Genomic DNA, 25,102 nt, shown 5'->3' with positions numbered 1-25,102 from the left:
TTTCAAATCAAACAAGTAATTTAAGATTGTTTTATTGGTATACAACAAAGCTTACCAATACATAAATGAACACCTTTTTGCAAAAATAAAATTGTAGGTGAAAGTAGAGGTTGCAACAAGTCAATTTCAAAGAAACAATATTCACATGGTTTGTAGGTAGAAAAACAGAGATACCACCCACCACTCAATCACCCAACCCCCCCCACCCACCACCACCACCCACCCACCACCACAAAAGAACTGACGTTCGCATGCCTGGGTGGCGCCTATATAGGTGACCATGACATCATAACCAATGCTAACATCGCAGACTATGTCAGACGGGGCCAAATGGAGCAACCCTATGGCGCGCTTAAGGGGTACAGCTCACGCAAAAGTTTCCAGATCCAGCGTGATGCCTGGGGAATACAAAGGTAAGAATTCTGCAGCTAGAAGTCTCTATCAGATATCCAGTTGCAGATTCCTTATAGATACCCAGGCAATACCATCCCTGGTGGTGGGCTGCGGACGAGTTCTAAAACTAAAAAGTCCTGCAGGACCAGATGGGCGCAGTGTCCATCCCTATTTTCTTTTATTATTATTATTTTTATTACAGTTTTATATAGCGCGAACTTTACCCGAATCGGGTATCAGAGCGCTTTACACAGCACCAGTTGCATTACATGAGGACACATTCTTTTTTGGTAGGCACGGGGGAGATTAAGTGATTTGCCCAGAATCACAGGATGTTCAGCGTCATTGCCGAGACTCGAACCCAGTTCCCCAGATTCGAGGTTCTCCTAGCCATTAGGCCAACTCCTCTCCTCCATCCCTGCGGACCAGACTGTCCAGGAAGTAATGTTTGGTAAACGTAAGCAGGGACGCCCACGTTACTGGCTGGCAGATGTCCAGGGCTGGGAATCTACATGCTAACGCAGAGGTAGCAGCTTTAGCCCGGGTGGAATGAACCCTTAAGCCCTCAGGGGGCTGCTTATTGGCTAGTGCCTAGCAGATTTTAATACAGAGAACAACCCACTGCAAAATGGTTTGTTTCTGTACCGCCCGACCCTTCTTCACTCAACATACCCTAAGAAGACTTGGTGAAACACGCTGCACTCTTGTGTGAGGTTAAGGTAGAACAACAAAGTTCTTTTTGGGTCAATACGGTTGGGTCGCTCCTCTTCTTTTGAAGGGAAGTGGAGGAGTGTTGAAAATGGGCACACATGGAATGGAGTTACCACTTTTGGCAGGAAAGAAGCCCTAGTGTGAAGTGTCTGAAAAAACAGACAGGAACGGAGGCTTGGATGATAAAGCCTGCAGCTCACTCACTCTCTGGGCAGATGTTATTGCCACTAGAAAGGTTGTCTTGATGGTGAGCAACCGGAGGGGACAACTATGAAGAGCCTTGAAAGGAGCACAAATTAAGAAAGAGAGAAACTAATTAAGGTCACACAGAGGAATAATGAAAGGTAGGAGGGAAACATATTTACAAGATCTTTAGGAAACCTATACAAATTAGGGAACTTAAATAAAGATGGTTCGTCAGGTAGCCGCACAAGGATATGCATAGCAGAATGGTGCCCTTTAGATTGCCCAGAGCAGAGCTCTGCTGGTCAAGGGTAAGAATGAAAAGAAGGTTATCAGAAAGAGGGTCAATAAACCTTTCTGTACAATATAATACAAATCTTCCCACCGGCAGGCGTATACGGTCAGGGTGGAGGGCTGCCTGGCTGCCAGAATAGCATTGCAAACTTCGGGAGGAGGTCGAAAGCTATCAACAGTCGCTGCTCAATCGCCATGCAAGAAGGCGGAGAGTTGACAGATTTAGGTGGAGGACCCTCTGCTGATGCTGCGACAGAAGGTCCTCTCCAAGGGGAAGCCTGATCTAAGGATCGATTCTCATGCTGAAAAGCTTGGGATACCAGACTCTCCGTGTCTAGTCCAGAGCTACAAGGATGACTCCTTGACAACTCTGGGCAATAGAGGGGTGGGAATGTATCTCCTCCATAAGAGGGAGATGGTGTATTAACCACCCATCATTTCCGTGACAACATATGGACACGGCCAGTAAACAAATCTGATTGATTTATTTTATTTTTATTGTTGCATGCAGAGTGATTCGAACTTTTGTTGGTCCTGATGAATGCCTAAGAACTCCTGTTGGAGTCTAACACAGGCAGAAACATGTTGACCGCTATGAGGCATATTTGCTCTGATCCCCCATTCCTCCTAGTTTTTAATCCTATCCAAGGGTACCACCGAATAAAGTTATTGGGCCCCTGAGGTAGTTTTAATCTTATCACTGATTTTGTTTTTGCACTCCCTTCTTTGTTGGAGTTGTAGCCCACATCTGGAACCTTGCAGGCCCGATGTGAGGAGGGTGCCCAATGATGAAGCATGTCACCTTCAGGTGAGTGAGGGTTCTCGTTTTTATAAAGGATCACTTTCTGCTTTCTTCTCTTTTTTCTATCAAATACACAACCTCAGGTTCACGAGAGACTAATTTTTTTGTGAGTTTCATTGATAGACAGGGAGTAGCAGGTTCTTTTTTGGGATCGTCTCCCTTGGATCCCTAGTGTGTTTTTTGACTGCTTTTAAAATAACCTCAGCCTCTGCAGTGCATACATAAAAATGCAACAAAGGCTGCAGGCCTCTAAACTGCCATGCCCTATTACATACTAGGGACTTAAAGGGTAGGTCGTGGCTTGGACCTATTATCTACTAGGGACTTATAGGGTTTGTCATGCCAAATACAAGTGTACCTCAATGTATGTGTTTGTGTTTAACATAGCACTGGCCCTGGGGCCTGACTAGCAGAGCCCAAGACACAGTCAGCTACCACCAGTTTCATTCAGCACCAAAAAATGGGGGTTAACAGGCCAAATAGGGTAACTTTCTAACAAAGGGTACTTTAGTACCTCCTTTTAATAGCCTTATTTTGCCATTTTTGTACCACACTATGGATCATGTCAAAGTGCAAACATGATTAAGAGGTAACACTTCCTTCTTTATTTAGAGTACATCTTAATTTCGATTAAGCCAGGCTACTAGACAAGGTTGGCCGCTTTCCCCTATACTGGTTGTCATAGTTCTGGAACCATTTTCATTTCACTTAGGAACTATCCAAGCAGTAGAGAAATAACAACTGGCTGCAAGTAGCTCCAAGTTGTGGCTTTCACAGACACACAGACATAGTAATTTTGGATGTCTTGCCATTATGGAATTAACAAAATAATTACTCCAATCATTATTTTTAATTGTAATTTTTCATACATGCTCCAATCACTGAAAAAAAAGAGCTGCCAAACATTTATATCACAAAGAGTTTAATATTTTTAAACAACTGATATTAGCAAGGTCCTTCCTGAACCAGAAGACAAGCAACCCCAAATTATTGCCAGTGGTCAGATTTAACGAAAGCAATCCATGTGCCGCCCTAAGTCGAATGGGCATGCCCAGACTGGGCCCCGTTCTCACAGTGTCACTGGGACCAAGCTATACCAGAAACTGGTACTGGGTTGCTTGTGGTCCGGGTCAGGAAGAAGCTGGATTGGCAGTTCTGGCTGGACTGTTCCAATGGGAACCAGGGTCAAGACTGATTTGCATATGACTGGGTCCAAACTGAGGTGGCCTGGTGAGCAAAATAACAATGGGTTGGAGTGCTACCCCGCGCTATTACCAGTGGTCAGAATATGTAAACAACCTCCCATCACCTTTTGTGTGGTTTAACTACAATACATTGCCCATTGCAATAGGTTTACATTAAATTCTGTACGTACTTACTTATTTTCAAATGCAACGGTAATCGAATCATCGTGCACATCCTTTACAAATGCCTACAAGAGAAGAAAGAACAGCTATTAACATTTTCCAAAATCAACTTTTAGTTTAAGTTTTATAGGTGATACATGTAAAATACTTAAACTTTTCAAACAGTACAAAACCGGATGTTGTTTCAGACATACAAACCAATGTGAGAAAGAGAATACATATTAATAAGAAACACAATTGCATATCTATCTAAACAGGCATCAATGCTGAAATATGGGCTCAACAAATGCTTAAAATACAAGACCTGCACCGCTTCACCTTGCTATGAAAATACTTCCCTTATGTTAACAAAACAGTTAATCCTAGATCTTTGCAAACAGTGGCATACTCTGAACAAAATGAAACCATCTAAATTAACAAGACTTTTTTTTCCTTTGTTGCTTCTAGAAGAGTTTTTACGGTACTAACTTAATACACGATGGAGGGCCAATGCTAGGACAACTCCAAGTCACAGTAGCTACATCAGAGATAGCTTTGGAAATCTAATCTAAATCACTGACATTTTAACAACACCAGATGATAACAGAGGTGGCTTGTCCACAAAATCTCATTATGAATACCAAATCATAATGTTCAAGAGGGCAAAAATCTTGATATTGCTCGTCCTCGTCACTGATGCAACGGAGAACAGGAAAACACTGTCCAAGAGAAACTTCCAAGAGTAACTCTGAAGGCTGGTCTTCACACCCAGGTTCAAAACAAGGGACATCCATATTGAAAATCATAAGGAGATTATTTAGCCCTTGGTGAAGTGCACTCTAGCTAGCCAAGGCAGCAGACAGATGGTCTCTGCTGACCTGAAGGACGACATCCTTTCATATTTAAAGGTCTCCACATACCTGAAAGTGTCCTCTGGGCCTTCAGAGGGCACACCAGAATGGCTGCGCCTCCGAAGGCACAAGGTTTTCCTGGGGAGGCCCCATGTTCAGAGTAACCGCATAGCAAAACCTTTTTTGTTTCTAAAACAAACTCCCAATTGGAAAGTTTGATTTGGAAAAAATTTAAATAATCATTATTGGTAGTCGAGGACACTCCACTTAGTCATTACTGTAAGCTAGGGTCCCCGGCATAAGCATTGTGGATGATTTGAACCTCAAAACAATACACAAAAAATACAGAAAAAAGCCTTCTTAGAACAACTACACAAGGACACACATCATTTAATTCGCAACTGCAAACTAATAAAATTAAGAAAATAATAATAATTGTAATAGAAAAGTTGGTTCTTTTCTAAATTCAATTGAGGCCACTCATCGTCCATACTATATTCTGTTTGATGCACCTGCGCTGCTCCCACAAATCAATCTGATTAAACAAATGTAATTTTCGGCCTCCAATTTCAAATTCCTTCACATTTACAGTACGTTTTAAAATGTTCAACTGTACATTTAGCTTCTTCATTTGTATACTTTATTAATCTGTTAATATTATTACATTTTCTAAGTAGTCGCAGTTCCCCTGAGGAGTCTTCGTGAACCACAGGGGTCTCCAGACCATGGGTTGGGAACAACCGTTCTACCTTTTTGTAAATACTTAGATTGTCTTACTATCCATAAATGTATCTTCTAGGAGTTGATTTCTGCTGGACATTTTAACATCTGGGCCTAAGCCCATGATAATACTTTATCCCAAACATTACTGAATGGAATGAAGCTATGCAATGCGGTCTAAACCTGTCTCACTGCTGTAGAAGACTACTCACTCGATCTACTCTTCGTTATCCAGAGTTGTGATTAAGAACTGAACTTTCCGTGGTGGTACCATGGTCTGAAAATTACTTTAAGCCTTATGAAGTATTTACTTACCAGAAAGTGAGGAAAGGGGGCATAAAGATATCCTATCACACTGTTATATGTAAAATGATTAGGTGAGTGTTTGAACAATGTCCTAGTAGCAGTTTGGGTAAAACCCGAAGTACAGAAGGGCATACAATGAAGTTAGGATAATATAGGATTGTTATATCTTCCCCTCTGGATTAGACTGCATCATGTTTACCCTTTTCTCCAAATCCAAATGTGAAAGGTGTAAAATGGCATATACCCCAGAGTACTAGAGAAATAAAATGGAGAAATTGTTATCGTCGAAATACGAGGGAGCTTTACGAACCAGAGAATGAAATATAATTATCTTGCAAGAGCGTTAAAAAAAACCCTCTTTTTTATCGAAAACAGTCACACATTAATGAACTTCGGGAACTAAGCTAAACATGAGAGAACTTATTTCTAAAAGGTATGCAGAACACAACTGTACCAGCTGGAAAATTGCCTGTTTCAAAAACTTGCGGAGAAAGATTTACATGAGATCTGTTTGTGTCTTTAGTCAGTCCCATATCTCTGATCTCACACCTTGAAAAACTGATGGAGTGAGCAGTTACCCTGCAATAACAGGACTTTGTAAAAAGAGGAATTACTTACTCTACGATTTCCCTGTGGCTTTTAAACATGGGACAGGTGACGAGCTGTGGAGACCAACATGGTCGATGACTGGAGATTGTTTGATGATGGAGACTCTTAGCGCAATGATCTTGGTAGATCTGTCACCAGTGTCATTATTACAGCAGCTCTCGTTTCATTCAATTTAAATAAATCCACTTGATATGAATGACTCATTTCACAAGGACAGAGATCAATATACCTAGGTGTGCCCTTTCTATCCGAAAAAAAGTAAGCTGGAGAATGCCAGATGGCTCTCCTATTTTACTTATCATTTTAGCTTTTATTTACAGCCCCAGGCCAATCTGTTGCACTAGTTTAACCTCATGAGTTACAGGTATGCAGACAACATAGTGGTAATTTTTAGTCTGCAAAAAAACACTTCTCAGTCTACTATATGTATTCCTCAACCTCTTCAAAACAATCCTCATATGGATAGGTAAAATCTCAATTGAACACAATAAAAACGCAGATGATGAAAACCTCTAATCAGCCTATCGGATAGCACAGTCATCTTTTCCCCTGTCCTACTCAAGTGGCAATTTTAATTGCGTATGTAGAGAGCTCCATATGCCTTACTCGACACCAAACCACATTTTCAGTTGAGTAGCATGTAACAGTGAATGGTTGCAAGAGTGTTATTTTTTAAATAAAGCTTTATGGTAAGCAGTTTGGCATTGTGCTTGATTGACCAAAATAGTCTTGGATCGTAGCGCTTCATAGTGTGGTGAAGGAAGGCAAAGTGAGAGACCGAATGCATGCAGTTTATGATTTACTATGCCGGTCCTTTACGGAAATTTAAGTAATTGCTAAACCAATGAGCCACATCCTGTGCCGGCATTCATCAGTCAAGACAAAAACTTGTTAGGACGGTTGAGGAAAAAGTCGGAAAAGACATCAGCAGTGATGACCTACATTAGGTCAACCGTGACTTAAGAAGTTGTTGTAATGAGAATGCTTAATGCTTTGAAGTGTTCAATCCCGAGGCAATTGAGAGACAAGAGTGGGACTGAAATGGCTTAACTATATAAAAGTCTTCCAAAATATTCAACATTAACTGTACAGCAGCAGCTTATAACTGTTTTATAGCAACCAGTCCTAGTGATGGGTGGCGGATGTCTCCATGTATTGGTTGCACATTTTAGTACGTATTAAGCGGGGTATGGTGGATCTGAACGTATAAGTGGGTCCTATAGGATTCTCAGTTTGAGGGCTTCCATAATGTGCATGTTGCACAAGTCTGGGGTGGAGAAACAATTCCTAGTCTGTCCTGGTTACAGGGGGCTAGGGCAATTAGGACAACTAGAAAAAATACAGGTCTAGTCCACAGCCTGCACTGATTACATATAGCCAGTGGTAGTCCGGCCCTATTTTAGCAATTTCAATGTTTTTTTTTTGTTTTTTTTTAACTGACCTCCATCCTGTGCCTCTTCTTTTTAAGTCTTTAGTTCGGGAAGAGGTAAGCTTTTACTTACTCTCTAAACTTCCAATGGCTTTCTATGCTTCATATCTGTGCTGGTAAAGACTTCCAATATTTTGCTGCCTGTTCTCAGATTACTTTTCCACTAACAGTCTTTTTACCATCAAAAGGAATGGAGGAATCTTGGAAAACTCATCAGCTGTTTCTAAGTCTTGCTTTTACCATCTGCATCTCATCTCCTCAGAAAAGTACACCAATTTCGGTCATTCCTATTTCGAGTGGTATTACTGAATGCCTTTATCCACTCCCATATTGTTTTCATTAACTCAGCCTATGTTGCTCTACCCAAAAAGCGCTGATAATTAGCAAAGGATGCAGATGCAGTGGCCACAGCATTGCTAGGCCTACCAACATTTGCTCATGTGTCCAGCATGCTACGGAAACTAAAATGGCTGGGAATACAGATAAGGATACACTTCAAAGCAGACTGCATCATGCAAAGGGTATACTATGGAAAAGGCCCACTCCCTTTGAGCCAGTTCCTACTACATTTGAAGCTACTGGGAAAGATACGGGCCCTATGGTACACGTTGGATTAGGAGTCCCCCCCCCCACCCTCCTCACGCTGACATACATGCACTATACACTATGTGGGCAACAACAGGTGACGTGGATATTCAAGACAATAAGAGAACACACGGGAACTCCCCTGATACATCCCAGACACACCTGGGAAGAGGATCTGGCCGCCCCTTCACGACACTGAGAGGGACAAAGGCCTGGAGTTCCTTTCAGAATATATACTGTGATGCACTCTTTCAAAAAACATTCAGTACATGGTGTTGCATAGGGCATAACTTGCACCCTCTCGACTAAACCGTATTTTTCCCACAAAACCGCTGGTGCCCCAGTGTCAGGCCCAGTCTGCCGACCTCCAACATATACTTTGGTCATGCCCCAATATCGCGGACTACTGGCACTCGATACAGGTAACCCTACCTACCATCACTGAACTCAAAACCCTGAACTCCTGGGAGGCTACAGCCTTAGGACTTTTCCAAAGGAGAAAGAACTATAAAGTACAGGCACACTTCGCAAACCTCGCTTTAGTCACCAAGCTTCTCTTCACCATGCACTGGAGAGTCCCGTCCCCTCCCCCCATGCTCTCCCAATAGCATACAGCACACCTCTGCTGGAGAGAGGCTTAAAGCACTGCCCTGCATTGGAAAGAGGCCCATGGACTCCGGTAACACCCAACTGCAGTGGCATGAGATTCCATGCTCATTCAATTTCAAGAACAGATTCAAGAAGATACCCCTTGTTCCTCATGGATCCCTGTGACAATGTCCTGCCACTGCCTCGCCCCTCAACACCACCAGTATCATGCCCCCCTCCCCTTCCCCCAAAAACAGGTCAAGACTCCTTCTCTCCCTCAGCAATGCCAGGGAGGTCAGCCGGGCTACCTAAGCTGTTCCCACCCTAGCCGTCCCTGCTGCTCATAATCTTTCACCCATATCCATCTCTTTCCTCCTGCATGCTCCCTCAGCAATATCGCTCGTGCTACCCCTGCCTTTGTTATTCCCCTTCCAACTTTCCCAGTTTGTTTTCCATCGCCACTGTTGTCATCAAAGGTTTTCTGTACTACACTCACTATCATGGGGTACCTGGGATTATTGCAACTTAAGCCTTGTACGGTACAACATTACACAGGTGCAATCCTAACGTTCAACCACTTTTATCACAGCACTACATGACCTGGAATGTATGACTTGACCTGCTGTTGTTGAACTGCTTAGCGTACCTGTACGTCTTTCCTTCTTCTTTCGATGTTAAAATATGCCGGTTTGTAATTTCCACACTTGCCACAGATTATTAAAACCTCAATAAAAATGCTTTAGAAAAAAAAATGGAAAAGGCCTACTGCTCAAGCAATTTTTAACATTGCCCATATGCAGCTCCTTAGACTTCCCCTAGAGGTTTGCCATCAATCCCCAGAGTGAAATACAAACAATGGGTAAATTAATCTTTCAGAACTCAAGGGGCAGTCCAGTGGGTTGCCATTCCATTTGATATCAGGAAAGAAAGGCCACTTTAAAAGCTTGGTCATTCTCTTTTTAAGTGCATTACGGTTGCTAATGTCTGAGTAACTTACAGGTACATCAATCTACGCACCGAGGACCTGGAACAATATGCCTGTATCCATGAGGACTGCTCAACTCATCTCTAATTTAGGAAATAGACACATACCAACCCTTTTAAAGAACAATGCAGAAACAATCTAAGAACCAGTTATCACTCGTATTACTTTGTCAACTGTATAAATGTCTTACAGCCAACTGAGGTGGGTAATAATGGGTTGATAAATCTGTAGTCTACATTTAGGTCTACATTACTAAGAGACTCACTTTTGGCTGGATGAAGTGCTCACATTTCTGAATTAAAAAGGAATTTCTTCAGTCAAGTGTTCTCTCACGGAAAAATGGTGCAGGCCACATATAGTTAAATTAAGGGATATGGTATATGGTAACTGGAAAAATAAATAAAAAATAAAGGTTTAGAAGTTTTTATGAAATTAAATCAAGTATTCAAATGTAAAAAAAAAATACAAAGCAAAAACTCAAAAGCTGTGAAAAACAAATTACCGATAAAAGCCGGGGCAGAGACCGAAAAGGCCGGGGCAGAGCTAGACAACGGCCGGGGCAGAGATAGACAACGGCAGAGGCAGAGCCCGAAAAAAGTCGGGGCAGAGCCTGAAAAAAGCCGGGGCAGAGCCTGAAAAAAGCCAGGGGAGAGCCCGAAAAAAGCCAGGGCAGAGATCGAAAACAGCCGGGGCAGAGGCAGAAAAAAGCCAGTGGCGGAGACCGAAAAAAGCCAGGGAAGAGATCGAAAACAGCCGGGGCAGAGGCCGAAAAAAGCCAGTGGCGTAGACCGTAATAAAACGTGACAGAGATCGTAATAAAACGTGACAGAGACCGTAATAAAACGTGACAGAGACCGTAATAAAACGTGAAAGAGACCGTAATAAAACGTGACAGAGACCATAATAAAACGTGGCAGAGACCGAAAAAAGCCAGAGGCAGAGCCTGCTCCTGTAGCATACGAAATAGCGCCAAGAGGAGTAAAGGGGAGCTAGACATCCAGGGGAGTTTCAGTGCGCTGAGAAAGCGTGTGGCCGGGGACAGAGGAGAGGTACACATAGGAATAGGTGTGTGGCTCTGGAGGTGTACAGAGTCGGAGGCTGCTTACAAAGCTCGGAGGGTGCGCGTCGGAGCACTGCCCTCTGTGGGGTCTGCATGTGAAACAGCTGGGAGACACGATCAGTGTTTATTCAACGGTAGCCGCCTTTCATTCAGAAGACTGAGCATGACGGATTGTGTGCAGTTTGTACACTACAGTACGTGTGCAGTGTGCCTCTCTGGTTTAAACAAGCATTGGCATACAAATAGAACATGGTGACCAGTACGGGGTTGTTTGCTCTCCCCCACACCCCAGTGACACACTCAGGAGGGACACCCTCAGTAATGACACACCCAGTAGTGATAAATCCAGGAGTGATAACCTCAGGAGAGACACACAGGACTGACAAACTTAAGAGTGACACGCCCAGGACTGACACGCTTTGGAGTGTAAGTACAGGGGACCCTGTCCCTGCAGGCTAGACTCAATAAGATGTGGCCTAACGGCTAGAGCATACGACCTTGAAGCTGGGTAACCAGGTTCGAGTCTCTGTGGCTCAACCTCTTGTGATTCTGGACAAATCACTTCCTCTCCCCACGCCTATAAAAACATGGATGTGCCCGTCTGGAACAGCTGGAGCTCGTGTAAAGCGTGTAGAAATCAACAGGGAGGGAATGAGAAGCAGTGATCCATCCGGCTTCCAATGGTTAGTACAAATAATCAAGTTGTGGGAGAATGGATCACTTGTCCTGTAAAATCAGGGTCTTTGGTATTGGAAAACTTTGGAAAAAAACCCTCATATGAGTACACAGGTCGGGGTCGGTGTATCTTGATTCTCCGCCTTAGTGTACTGTCACAGCATCATCATTGGGTTTCTTTTGTATATATGCTGTCCTCCACCTGGAGGTAGACCAACTGATTTGTCAGTAGTGTCCAGATATCAAAAGAAAGAGGGACGTGCAGGTGTTCATAAGTGGTGAACTTAAAATTCCCTACTGCACTCAAATACAGTAAAGACTTTAATAGAGATACGAGTGAAGTGGGAAATTAAAACAAAAAGTGTGATGCGTATATAGACGAAGTTACCATTCTATTGCATCAGTGGGTCAGGTCAACATGTTTCAGCCTTCTCACGCATTCTTGAGGCTTTCGTCAGGACCAGAATGTATTAGGGGCTCGTTCTGCCACCTAATACAAGTGATAAGAGTCGTCACTTTTATCTTAGTGTTTCTTTTAGATCTGTTGTATCTGTAATTGGAATCAAATTCATATATATGTCACACTAATTAGTGTACCCTCTGTTAATTATATAGCTCGTGTAAAGCGCCCTGATACCTCCGGGTTGAGTTCGAGCTATATAAACCTACAAGACAAAAAACACGGCTCTGCGGATCTCACACGCCCTCACACGTGCACTCACTGTCAAGGGCCTTAGAGATGCTCTCGTGCTCGTGTGGGATGCACTCTCCCTCTCCATATGTAGCCCTCGCTCCGAGAAGATTCACGCACTTCCTGCTGGTTGGTGAAGAGTGAGACACAAGCTCTTATGTGACAAAGTCGGGGTATAGCGCCCACCAAGCGCATCTCGGATTTAAACAAGCATCGTAATACAAATAGAACACGGTGACCAGTACGGGGTTGTTTGCTCTACCCCACGCCCCAGTGACACACTCAGGAGTGACACCCTCAGTAATGACACACCCAATAATGACACACCCGGTAGTGATACATCCATGAGTGATAACCTCAAGAGAGACACACAGGACTGAAACTTAAGAGTGACACGCCCAGGAGTTATACACTCTGGAGTGTAAGTACATGGGCCCCTGTCCCTGCAGGCTGGACTCATTAAGATGTGTCCAAACGGTTAGAGCATATGACCTCGAAGCTGGGTAACCAGGTTCGAGTCTCTGCGGCTCAACCTCTTGTGATTCTGGACAAATCACTTCCTCTCCCCACGCCTATAAAAACATGGATGTGCCCGTCTGGAACAGCTGGAGCTCGTGTAAAGCGTGTAGAAATCAACAGGGAGGGAATGAGAAGCAGTGATCCATCCGGCTTCCAATGGTTAGTACAAATAATCAAGTTGTGGAAGAATGGATCACTTGTCCTGTAAAATCAGGGTCTTTGGTATTGGAAAACTTTGGAAAAAAACCCTCATATGAGTACACAGGTCGGGGTCGGTGTATCTTGATTCTCCGCCTTAGTGTACTGTCACAGCATCATCATTGGGTTTCTTTTGTATATATGCTGTCCTCCACCTGGAGGTAGACCAACTGATTTGTCTGTAGTGTCCAGATATCAAAAGAAAGAGGGACGTGCAGGTGTTCATAAGTGGTGAACTTATAATTCCCTACTGCACTCAAATACAGTAAAGACTTTAATAGAGATACGAGTGAAGTGGGAAATTAAAACAAAAAGTGTGATGCGTATATAGACGAAGTTACCAGTCTATTGCATCAGTGGGTCAGGTCAACATGTTTCAGCCTTCTCACGCATTCTTGAGGCTTTCGTCAGGACCAGAATGTATTAGGGGCTCGTTCTGCCACCTAATATAAGTGATAAGAGTCGTCACTTTTATCTTAGTGTTTAATTGAGATCTGTTGTATCTGTAATTGGAATCAAATTCATATATATGTCACACTAATTAGTGTACCCTCTGTTAATTATATAGCTCGTGTAAAGCGCCCTGATACCTCCGGGTTGAGTTCGAGCTATATAAACCTACAAGACAAAAAACACGGCTCTGCGGATCTCACATGCCCTCACACGTGCACTCACTGTCAAGGGCCTTAGAGATGCTCTCGTGCTCGTGTGGGATGCACTCTCCCTCTCCATATGTAGCCCTCGCTCCGAGAAGATTCACGCACTTCCTGCTGGTTGGTGAAGCGTGAGACACAAGCTCTTACGTGACAAAGTCAGGGTATAGCGCCCACCAAGCGCATCTCGGGTTTAAACAAGCATCGTCATACAAATAGAACACGGTGACCAGTACGGGGTTGTTTGCTCTACCCCACGCCCCAGTGACACACTCAGGAGTGACACACTCAGTAATGACACACCCAATAATGACACACCTGAAACTTAAGAGTGACACGCCCAGGAGTTATACACTCTGGAGTGTAAGTACATGGGCCCCTGTCCCTGCAGGCTGGACTCATTAAGATGTGTCCAAACGGTTAGAGCATATGACCTCGAAGCTGGGTAACCAGGTTCGAGTCTCTGCGGCTCAACCTCTTGTGATTCTGGGCAAATCACTTAATCTCCCCACGCCTAACAAAACATGGATGTGTCCGTCTGCAACAGCTGGTGCTCCTGTAAAGCGCCCTGATACCTCCAGGATGAATTCGAGCTATATAAAACTGCGAGACAAAAAACACGGCTCTGCAGATCTTACACACCCGGAAATTGCTTTTACTGTCTCAAGGAAGCTAGAGATGTTTAGGAACGACTGCTGTGGCACAAAATGCCATGAAGGTGCTTGTGTGTGGCATAGAAGGGCTCCCTGTAGATAAATCACGGATTACAGTGACATAGCGTGTGACAGTAAGAAAATATCAAGCGCTCGCCATGACGTTTTCGTCGCCTTTCTCTGCCGTCCCACTTGGATGGCCTCACCTGCTAAAAGGTTTCTTGTCTTTATGGGGCCAAGTGTTTGGCCCCATAAAGAAGAAACCTTTTACGCCAGCAGGAAGTCAGACGAGCCAGTCCAACTGGGATGGCTCTAAAAGAGAAAAGTGTACGTCACTGGAAGCTCTTTTCCAATGGCTGGCTACGGTTTAGCATAAACGGTGACGCCAGCCAATGGAAAAGAGGGGCGGGGCTTAAACCCCGCTAGTGAAAGCTACCCAAAAACATAAAATCTCGCCAGCGAGACTGCGCATGTCTGCGCAGCCTACGCTAGCCGAGACGTAGTAATATGTCTAATACATTGAGGGGCTGCCAGAGAGGTGGGAGGCAGTTGTGAGCCCCATAGAGGATGAGTATTGGGAGGCTACGTTGATGCACCCTAGAGTGGTAACGACCAAGACCAGATATCTCCTGATTCAGTTCAAAATACAGCTTTAGATCCTATTATCTAAGGTCCTGCCTCTATAAAATCAGTCAGGTGGAGAGCCCCTTGTGCCTTTGTTGCGCTATAGAAGAGGGGACCTTCCTTCCTACGATCTGGGGTTGATCAAGGGTGACACGATATTGGAAACCATAATTACAGAACTGGATGAGGTGGTGGGAATGCTTACTCCCAAGACACCTTCATTGAATGTGCTAGGCATAGGTAACGATGAGGCCATCCCCAGGAAGCAACTGCAGGTTTGAATGCTGGGCTTTGATGTTCTTAAACGAGCTCTGGCAAGCCTATGAGGGGGAGTAACGTTCCAAAGCAAGAGATTTGGAGGGAAGGCATGAGTCGGTGCATGGAGGCATAGAGGGTGGTGTATGACAGTTGGGACTGTCCTAAAAATTCGGGGATATCGGGGGGCTGCAAATCCTACCACGGCCTTACGGATGATTTGGATGCTAAATCAGGTGATGAGACCCAAATTTGATTCCACCCTCGACAAGGTGGACCTATGCTGACATACTTGTGGGCTTCTGATGGGGTGCCGATGACCATGAAAGGGAAGGTGATGGGGTAAATATAGTGATGTGGTGGTCTGTCTGAGTATATTATGCCTGTCCTTTTCTTTGTTTATAAACTCAATAAAATATATTCTACAAAAACATCATATATAATATATATTTTCTTTTTTTTATATTTATTTTTTTAGGCAGAATAGGGGAAAGCAATGAATGCTTGGCTTAGTTATTTAAAATACCTGAAGATTTAGTATGACCATGATGACTTACAAATTGACTCCTTGAGCATGAGCGATGTCATTTTGAGGATTTGTTGTGTCTTTAGAATCTATAATAAAGGGTCAATCCAACTTATATAAATATCATTCCTAAATACCGTGAAGGGAGTATCATTTTTTCTAGCATTTCCCAACTTTTTCTATGGATGTGCTTCGATGGTCGCACCTTTTAATTCAATGCTAACACGTGGTTTGTCTGGAAAGAATTTAAATCTGCAACTTTACCCTAGGGAAGGATATCAAGGAAACTCCATTTGGAGACAAATGCAGCTAATACTACAGTAGGGACTGTATCATTATATATATTATTACGAGAATTCGTCACATTCAGTAAGATATACATTCAAGGAGTTAAGTATTGCAGACAGTAACGTAAGAATTGTAGGGAAGAAAAGCTACTGGACAGTAAACTCTGCGAGCTTTGTCATTAATTTGATTATGTCAGGGCTTTGATTGTGACAGAAGTCCAATTATGCCATCTTTCTAATCATACCAGACTCAACTATGAATATTTTCTAATGAAGTAATCTGCAGGTGATATGTTTATGTCTGGGGTCCATTAAGGCCAGCATGTTGGTGAAAGGCACCAAATATGCCATCCATTTCATTACGTCTAAGTACTGATTTTAGATTTTTTTGGGATGTGCAAGTGTTTCTTCCGTTTAGGCCATGACTCACCGCAGTCTCTTAAGGCATGCCTGGTAAATTTCTCTGAACATTCACTCAATTGTTATCAGCTGATTTTTCATAATGACACTCTACATAAATTCTATATATTTGTGTACAAGGAGGTTGGTCAATGGGGTCATCCCGGAACTCGAAGGGGACAAAATAAGACACCAGTATCTATTTTAAGAAAAGAAAAGGTTAGATATTACCAGGTGTAAACTTAAACAGCTAACGTTACCTCGCTCAAAAATATATGAAAATGGTCACTTGCAGACAGGATAAACATGTCATGCACTGGACGTGATGAAAAATTAGCATCCAACTTGACTGACTGGAGGGAATTTGTACAATCGCTCCAAATAGGAAACGATCCATAGCATGAATTAAAGGACAACGGCTGTGGTTATAAGAATTGTTAGTTTTAATCATACCACGGAGCAAATATATGCTAAAATATATCTGAGGGCATATTCCATGATTGGGTGCTTTAAACTGATACCTTTTAATTACAGTGCTGATAAATGCTGATAAAACATATTGTCCTTCCATAAGTGTTGAGCAGGAGCAATTCATCACCTATGCATTTTGCTTTCAGACACACCATGGGTATGTAGGAAATCCAGAGGCATTACCAAAAATGTAACCTAAGTGCATGGATGACGAATATGGAATTTATATTCAATACACTCAGAGGTAATTGAGGCGCTCCAGCCATTATTAGAGCTGTTGGACAAAGAGCCAAGGATATATCAGATTCAAGGGGCAGTGTTATGGAAGGTTATGAGAATTTTCCAAATTCCTTTACACTTGAAAAGACCAAGTTTAATTCGACCTTCTAGTGGGCTTTCCAGGGTGTTAATTACTGAAGCCTATCAGCTGCCATATAAAAAATTTTCCTAGCGATACTATTGCCATTGGATGTCTTCCAGTGCCTTCCACTATGCATCTCCCAAGCACCACCGTGATTATATAATCTTTATTGATAGCTATTCTACACTGAATTTTGCGCACACCATTAGACACGTAGCTCAGTCCCTACCCTGTTCCTCTCAAACCACTAGGCCACGGTAGAAGCCTGCATCCATCACTTTACAAATCCAGATTTGTGAAATTCTTCTAATAATATTTGGGGGAGAGGAGTGGTGCAAATGGATCCTCCGGAACCTCAGAAACTTTCTTATGGGTGCAGCTAATAATTAAGGCACAACAGCTAAACAGTGCCTGAAATAAAATACTTCAATAATGGTGAGCAGGCGAACCTCTCTGGAAAATTATGGAACTACAGAACAGCCAACTGCATGTACCTTTGACACAGCATTACAAATGAAAGAAATGTGTATTAAAAAAGTAAACGAAAGTAAATAAAAAGGAGAAAAGGTGGGAGAAGAGAAATAGATGAAGAATAATGGTATAAAAGTGAGAGAAGGAAGACAAAAATTAAGAGAGAGAGGGCATTGAAAAAGAGAATAGATATGTAGCAGTAAATAACACTATGTTTGGGTGACATCAAAGTAATACTTTTGAAAGGACAGAGGCAGCCAAAATTATCATTGAAACTAAAGGGATATTACGAGAGTGCCATGTGAAAGCAATCAGCTGTCTCTGAACAACTAGTCTGGTTGTCTTATCCTGGGATGCACTCCCCCTCATCCTACATATAGGAGACAGGGATTCAAACATCTTAAGCTAAAGCGTGGGTGCTGAAATTGCTTTAAAAGTAAACAAATCGAAAAAAAAAAAATTATATTTATTTACTTTTGAAGCAATTGCCGCACTGGCACTTTAGCTTGAGATATTTAAACCTAAAGCACCGGTGCCGTGATTGTAATAAACAGATAGAAAAAAAATGGCGGCCGAATACTTTAGAGGCAACATGCCGGTAGAGAAAAGAAATCTCTATGATGCGGCAAGAATTGTCCGCGTCAGGGCGCTTTTTGAATGCCAGTATGGAGGCAACATGGGCAACAGAAGGAGGGTAATTGGGTGGGAGGGGGAAGCAACACTGACAACAATATAAGGGGAGGGGCAAGCAACAACGGAAGTAGGGAGTGCAGGAAGGTAGGTGGAAACAAGCACAACCGAAGGAGAAAGGATGGGTGAGGGCAAGCAATAACAGAAGAAGAAAGACAGGGAGGGTGGGTGAGGCAACCAACAACAAAAAGAGGGAGAGCGAGTGCCTAGGTGATGACAAAATCAGTGGAAGAATGGAGGGCTGGTGGGTTGCTTGTGGACAGGCAACAATGGAAGGAAGGAGTGCGGAATAGCTGGTGGGGGGGATGCAACACTGCTAACAATAGGAGGATGGGGGCAAGTGTAACAGACAGCGGAGGGGGCAGAAGTGCATGATTGAGGTAGCTGAAAAAAGAAGCACTCCAGTAGAGTGCTGAAATACACCTAGTAGAGTACACCTACAACAAGTATAGTGCCAGACGAAACTGAAAAAGCAGACCCACTCCGATTAGATCTGAGGGGGTGATGAAGAGATAAGATGTTTCTTTTTAATACATCACTTTTGGTGAGCTCCCTGCACATGCTAAGTAGTCCAACACTTATTTATTTTAGGACTTGCACCCTGTTCGTCACACTCACTGTACTGGTTTGACTCTTGAGAGGAAATGACAACCAAGTATTACCTTTTCCTGCGAAACCAGAAACAGGATGAGATAAACGTTCTTGCGTGGCTCTGCACACAGAGTGAAAAGCATAGGTTCAAATCTCTGCTTCCTTCCTTTGCTAAATGTTTGATCCTGTGCAAACTATTTGACCTCAGTGTACCCAATTTTCATTATCTTTGTCTGAATCTTGCATGATTTATGTCATAGTCTCACATTGCACTTGTTGCTTGCACTCCTACGTATTTTAGACCTTGACTACTAGCAGAGTCTGACAGTTGTGACAACTATGCCAATGTGGGCCAAAGCATTAACTACTTTCAAGCTGCTTCCGGAGTGCCACAAAGGTGACCATTCCAATGAAGTCACTTCCTATGATGCCCCTTCCTGTGATGTCATGGTAAGTCGAACAGCATGCATTTTGAGTCAGCAAGCTAACTATCGTCCACCCTGCCCCTCCCTCACTGGGGCACTTGGCGACTTTGGTATTACCGGATTCATTGTAAACGAGCTCACTTCGTTTATTACTCATGTAGAGACAACCTGCCTCTTTTACACTCTCAGCCCAAATCCCTCTAGGCAAAGCACTAAGAACACACTTCTGCACGCACGAATTACAGCTGAAAACAGGATACATTTTTTCATGGTTTTCAAAAAGAAACAAACCATCTTTGGCGACCTGGGGCTACGCGAGTAAATTTCTGTTACATCAAGGTTTTTGCTATTTGTGAAATATAAAATAACATATATTATGCACACAGCTTTGTATCAGTGGGGAGCAATGACTGTCAAAGGCGCCAAGAGGCCATAGTCATGGCAGATGTACGCTATTCAAATAGCGCGGACACACACGTATATGCAATATTATATTACAGTGAAATAGATGAACATTCTTTACTCTTACGGGGTTCTATACAGCGCCAATAGCCCACTAATGTAGCGCCTTGGCGCTGTGAGCTGTCCAGAGCGGAAATTGCCACGCAGCGGAGTGTACATTTCAAGAAGGTCTGGGACTTCCATTTCAGGGATATTCGAAGCACTAAAAGGCATGTCCAATTACAGTGAGCCAATTTTGGAGATTCCACTGAGTTCCGGGAGACCCGTGCAACCTACCAGAAAAGGGTCGTCAAGCACCTCTAAAACAAGCGCTCGCAAAGCCATTGGTCGGGAATCATGTGCCTTTTGCAGTAAGAGGACTACACGGTAGGACAGGAGATGTCCGTGCAGGAGTGCACGAATGCAGACACCGTCACCTTCTAAATCAAGCAGCAGTGAAAGCGATCCCGAAAGCGATCGCTATTTTAAACACGGCCGCAAGTGGTGCGGGAGCGCCACATCCAAACATGTGGTTTCCATTATCGCGCCCGTGTCTGGGCACGATAATTGAAACCACATGGCCTTTGGTGCACATAATAGACACCAATAGGCCATGGGCGGAGCAATGCGCCCGCCTTTGGCCTATTGCGTGTTCTCTTGCTAAAAAACACGCACGCAAAGGCCAATAGCGGGGCACAAAAGGAAAAGCACACGCAGAAGAGTGTGCGATTCCAGGCTCCGTTTTGGAAACCACTACAAAAGGACTCTCGCTGAGTGAGCTGTACTGCGCACTGCATCGCTAGGCGCAAGACCTAAAAACGGTGCGAAGTATGAAAAAATATAGAAGGAAGTGGCATGGTACCAAGGAGTAGCAGTGTGCGTTTTCTTTTTTTTTTTTTAGCTTTAAGGCCTCCTTTATGAGTGGCCGACAAAATGGGTTGGATTTTCTCCACCCTGGAGCTACTGATACAAAGGATAGCAGTAACTACTAGCTGAGGAAAAGACAGTCCATTAGGAGCTGGGTCCTGCGGGTCCACTAAGAAATTAGAACTTACCAAGGGAATCTTTAATTATGGTGCAGCAATATATTTCTAATGTACACAGGAATGACTGTGATGACTGGTGATGATATTAGATGCTCTAACAAAGAAGGTATGCAGTTCCTAATACAAAGGTTATGTTGATGTAGAGTAGACTCTAGTGAGTATTAGAGTGTAAAAGGGGAGAAGAAACTTCTCCTAGTTGGAATAAGACCCTCACACACCCAGCCAGCTAGGTGTCATGCTTCATCATCGGGTCTGCTCCTTATCGGGGCGGCGCTGCAATCCCCGATCGGCACCCAAGTAGGGGCCTTCCTGACGGAGATCTTTTTTCCAGAAGCCGATTGGTGAAGTGCAAGTGAGGGCCCTAAAATTGGTGTAGGTGATAGTGATGTGTGTGTGAAAAAATCTAAAATAGGGGAGGTGGTCCACTCAGAAGTATTTTAATGAACGTGGCCCCCACCCTAATTAAAAATAATACGACAAACCAACGCTATAACCAACTGCAAGGATGCTGGTTGATAGCGTCTGTCAGATGGTCGACATGTTTCTTGCCTTGTAGTCAATTTAGACGGCAATTCATCAGGACCAGAATAACTACCTACACTTAAGTGGTGGTGGTCTGTGGTAAAGTATACTATTGACCATGATATTAGATGAACAGGAAGTGGGTGGAATACATCCAGTAGTGAGCCAAGGAAACACATTAGCAGGTTGCTGTCCTGGTCACACTTAATTTGTGAGTCCATGTGCTGCATAGCAAAATAGAAGAGATAATGAAACTGGGGTATTAGTTGAGGGGATGAGTAGCCAACGTCTCAGGACCACCCTGATCCCTCTCCAATGGGCCACAACCACCTGAGGATTGCTCCACACACCTCGATCAACACACATAGGACCCTAGCTCCACCAAACCAAGGCCCCTCTAACTCACCCACCGTGCCCCGACCTAACCAACCACATGCCCCTAACTCTGGATTAGTTGTCATCCCTTGCTCCGATCACCTTTCCGACACCTCCCCCATTCCTTCTCCCACTAGCACTATCCTACATAATTCCCTCACTCGTCAACGGACTCGCCCACTCCCCACCAGGCAGTCAGCTAACCTCCTTGCTCTCCCGTACATCAGAGAGGGAACTCTCCCTCAGCGAATGTCCCCCCTCCCCTTCGTCCCCCTACCCTGCACTCGCCTACGCCCTCCCTATTGATCAATCCCCCCTCCTCCACTCCACAAGACCATAATCCACATTCGGATCCCGCTGCTAAACTCAAGGAAATAAACCAGGAACTTATAATTCTCAAAACTGTTATTCAAAATCTCATTAACTCCACCAAGGAGCTCGCCCTTAATCTCTCTTCCAACAAGACCTTGCAGGAGATCCTGCATATGATCCACCTGAAACCCCCAGTCCTGAATTGGAATACCACTCCCTACCCTAACGCCCCATCTAGACCCGCCAGATCCAAAAATCAATTAGCAGAACTAGATATTCTCTCCCTCCTCCGAGCTTACAGAGCCCCGCATTCGTCCATCTCAGTGCATGCTCGAACCTCACAAACAGCCCCTTAAATGCCCCTAGTTCGACCTATCCCAATCAAAGCAACACGGAAGCCATACAAAGCATCACATCCAACCATCACTATATCAACTTCCGTATCCTTGAAGGCTGGAATTCCAAAAGTTCACAACCACTAAAACTAAAACAATGGAAAAGATCGCTCCATAATACAAACGTACATGAGCTCATATCTCGCTGCAATGTCTCCCTACCGCCGCATGCAAATTCGACCGACACCTGGAGATCCACTCCATCCACTGACCTTCTAAAAACTCTAAGACTAAAAAGAAGTAGATACAACAAACTCATTAGAACGGCGAAAGTTACCTTCTTCAAAGCCCAACTTGACAAAGCCAAAAATCGCCCGAAACAGCTTTTTGAGCAGATTAAAACACAATCCAACAACACCACTATTCAATCTCAGCTCATCTCTCGCCCTCAGCAAAACTGAGATGCTGTCGCGAACTTCTTCCTCGAAAAGGCGAATAAGATCGAATCAGATCTAAAGTCTGCTTTACTCAAACTCTCACTCTCTCTTGACGCCTCGTTACCTATGCCCCTTCCCAGGCCTCCCTGTCACTCCCCCAAAAACAATGCCTCTTGGAGTCAATTCACACACCTCAATGACACTGACATCCTCAACATACTCTCGACCCTGAAACCTTCAAATCAATTCGATGACCCCCTTTCTCCCAACTTCTTTAAAGAAATGATAGGATCACTAGTACCGCTCTGGTACAAGATCATCAACGCCTCTCTTCTTCAAGGTGAGATTCCGGACTGCCTGAAGGCTGGCCTAGTGCTCCCTATTCTCAAGAAACCCTCGGCAGACCCGGAAGACTTGAATAACTACCGACCAATCACAAATATCCCTACCCTTGCAAAACTACTGGAGAAATGGATACATGAACAACTGCGCAAACACATTTAGAAATTTTAACATCTCGACCAATTCCAATCGGGCTTCCGCACTGGCCACAGCACCGAAACAGCCATCACTCATATAGTAGATGATGCTCTCACTTTGCTTGACCAGAATGAAGCTTGTCTATTAATTTTACTCTATCTCTCATCTGCATTCAACACTGTCAAACATGACAATCTACTCAACCTCTTGGAATGCAGGATGGGGCTCTCAGGCACAGTACTTAAATGGTTTGCCTATTTCCTCAACAACAGAACGCAAAGTGTCAAATCCAATCAGACTCTAACCCCAGTCCCTGCACGCTGGGTGTCCCCCAAGGGTCCTAGCTCTCCCCCACGCTCTTTAACCTTTTCATTGAACCACTGACAGTAATACTCAAAGCATTCAACATCCAATATCACATGTATGCGGACGACACCCAACTATACATGAAAATATCCTCCCCCGAAGACATCAAGTCACTTAATGGAACCCTGCTCAAAACCCTAAACTGGTTAACCTCCAATCATCTCAAACTAAACACCCTTAAAACGGAATTCCTCCTCATCTCACCCACTAGGGAAACCCCCACTGTTGTGAAATATCTATGTAAACTCACTGCTCTCAACTGCACACCACACATCATTGATTCCACGAAATTACTGGGAATTGTGCTAGATAAGAACCTAAACATGCAAGATCACATCAGAGCATCTACCAAAGGAGCGAACTTCCAACTGAGCATCCTATGAAAACTCAAACCCTACCTCCCCCAAGAGGACTTCAAATCGGCCGTCCAAGCACTAGTCATCTCTAGACTAGAATACGGCATTACTACTCTATGCGGACTCCCGAAACTCAGTTAAGGCTCCATCAGAGCATCTCTAAATGCTGCAACTAGACTCATCACCAGCACCAAGAAGACCAACCACATGTCGCCGGTTCTGAAATCTCTCAACAGGCTTCCTTTTGAGGCAAGGATCCAGCTAAAAATTGCGTGTATGACCCATAGAGCACTACACTTCAATACCCCACTCTACCTGTCAAATAAGCTGGAACTCTATAGTGGCTCCCAGCCCTCAAGGAGCACCGGCACTCTGCTGCTTAAGACAAAGAAATGTTATAAACTTAAAACCAACAATCGTACATTCTCCTGTATTGCCCTGAGAATCTGGAACTCCCTACCCATGGAAACAAGACTGATTCCCTCAACACTTGCCTTCAAAAGGGAAGTGAAAGCTATACTAATGAACACTGCGCTGAACTAGAAGCGTTCTCCTCTTGCCTCGATCCTGTTTAGCTGTTTTACCTACATCTCATTTGTTGCGGCCCATTGTCGCCCGCCATAATGTCCTTATCTGTTCCTGTTGTTTATTGCCTGACGCGTTTACTTTTATCCCTCAGCTATCTTACTATGTCTTCCACAACCGTATGTAAAGCACTCTGATACCCGCTTGGGTCATGTTCGTGCTATACAAAACTTTAAATAAATAAAAAAGTACTAATCGCAAATCTCACCAGAGCGAAATACAAAAGTCACTAAATAAAACTGAGCCTTGGTAGATACGGCACAGAACAGATAGGCTAAACTTGGAGGCACTGAGTAAAGTGTTTATGCAGTACCAAAACAGTAATATAGTCAAACCACAACACAAGAAAATTCCCAAAACGATTTAGATTAATAAAGTAGATTTTAATTAATACAAAGACCCTATAACAACAAACATTTACTAATGAAACCAGAGTTATATATTTTTAAATATAAAAATAGCACTAAAAAGTATTAAGCTTCGATAGCGGTCAACT

The 25,102-nt window shown here is 43.6% G+C and overlaps 1 protein-coding gene across 8 annotated transcripts in view; it reads right to left on the bottom strand.

Annotated features, from left to right (window-relative positions):
- Positions 1-25,102, bottom strand: part of FMR1 (fragile X messenger ribonucleoprotein 1) — a 491,218-nt gene that overhangs the window by 382,551 nt on the left and 83,565 nt on the right. For 4 of the 8 annotated variants that reach the window (XM_085607992.1, XM_085607991.1, XM_085607997.1 and 1 more), the window contains one exon: positions 3,763-3,815. In XM_085607992.1, coding sequence (XP_085464118.1) covers positions 3,763-3,815 — 53 coding nt within the window. Of the gene's footprint in view, positions 1-3,758; positions 3,816-25,102 lie in introns of all 8 variants that reach the window. The other 4 variants (XM_085607995.1, XM_085607996.1, XM_085607993.1 and 1 more) reach the window with 1 other exon arrangement.

Source organism: Triturus cristatus, chromosome 5_2 (genome assembly GCF_964204655.1).
Source record: "Triturus cristatus chromosome 5_2, aTriCri1.1, whole genome shotgun sequence".
Taxonomy (NCBI): Eukaryota; Metazoa; Chordata; class Amphibia; order Caudata; family Salamandridae; genus Triturus; species Triturus cristatus.
This window is presented reverse-complemented; position numbering and strand designations above follow the sequence as displayed.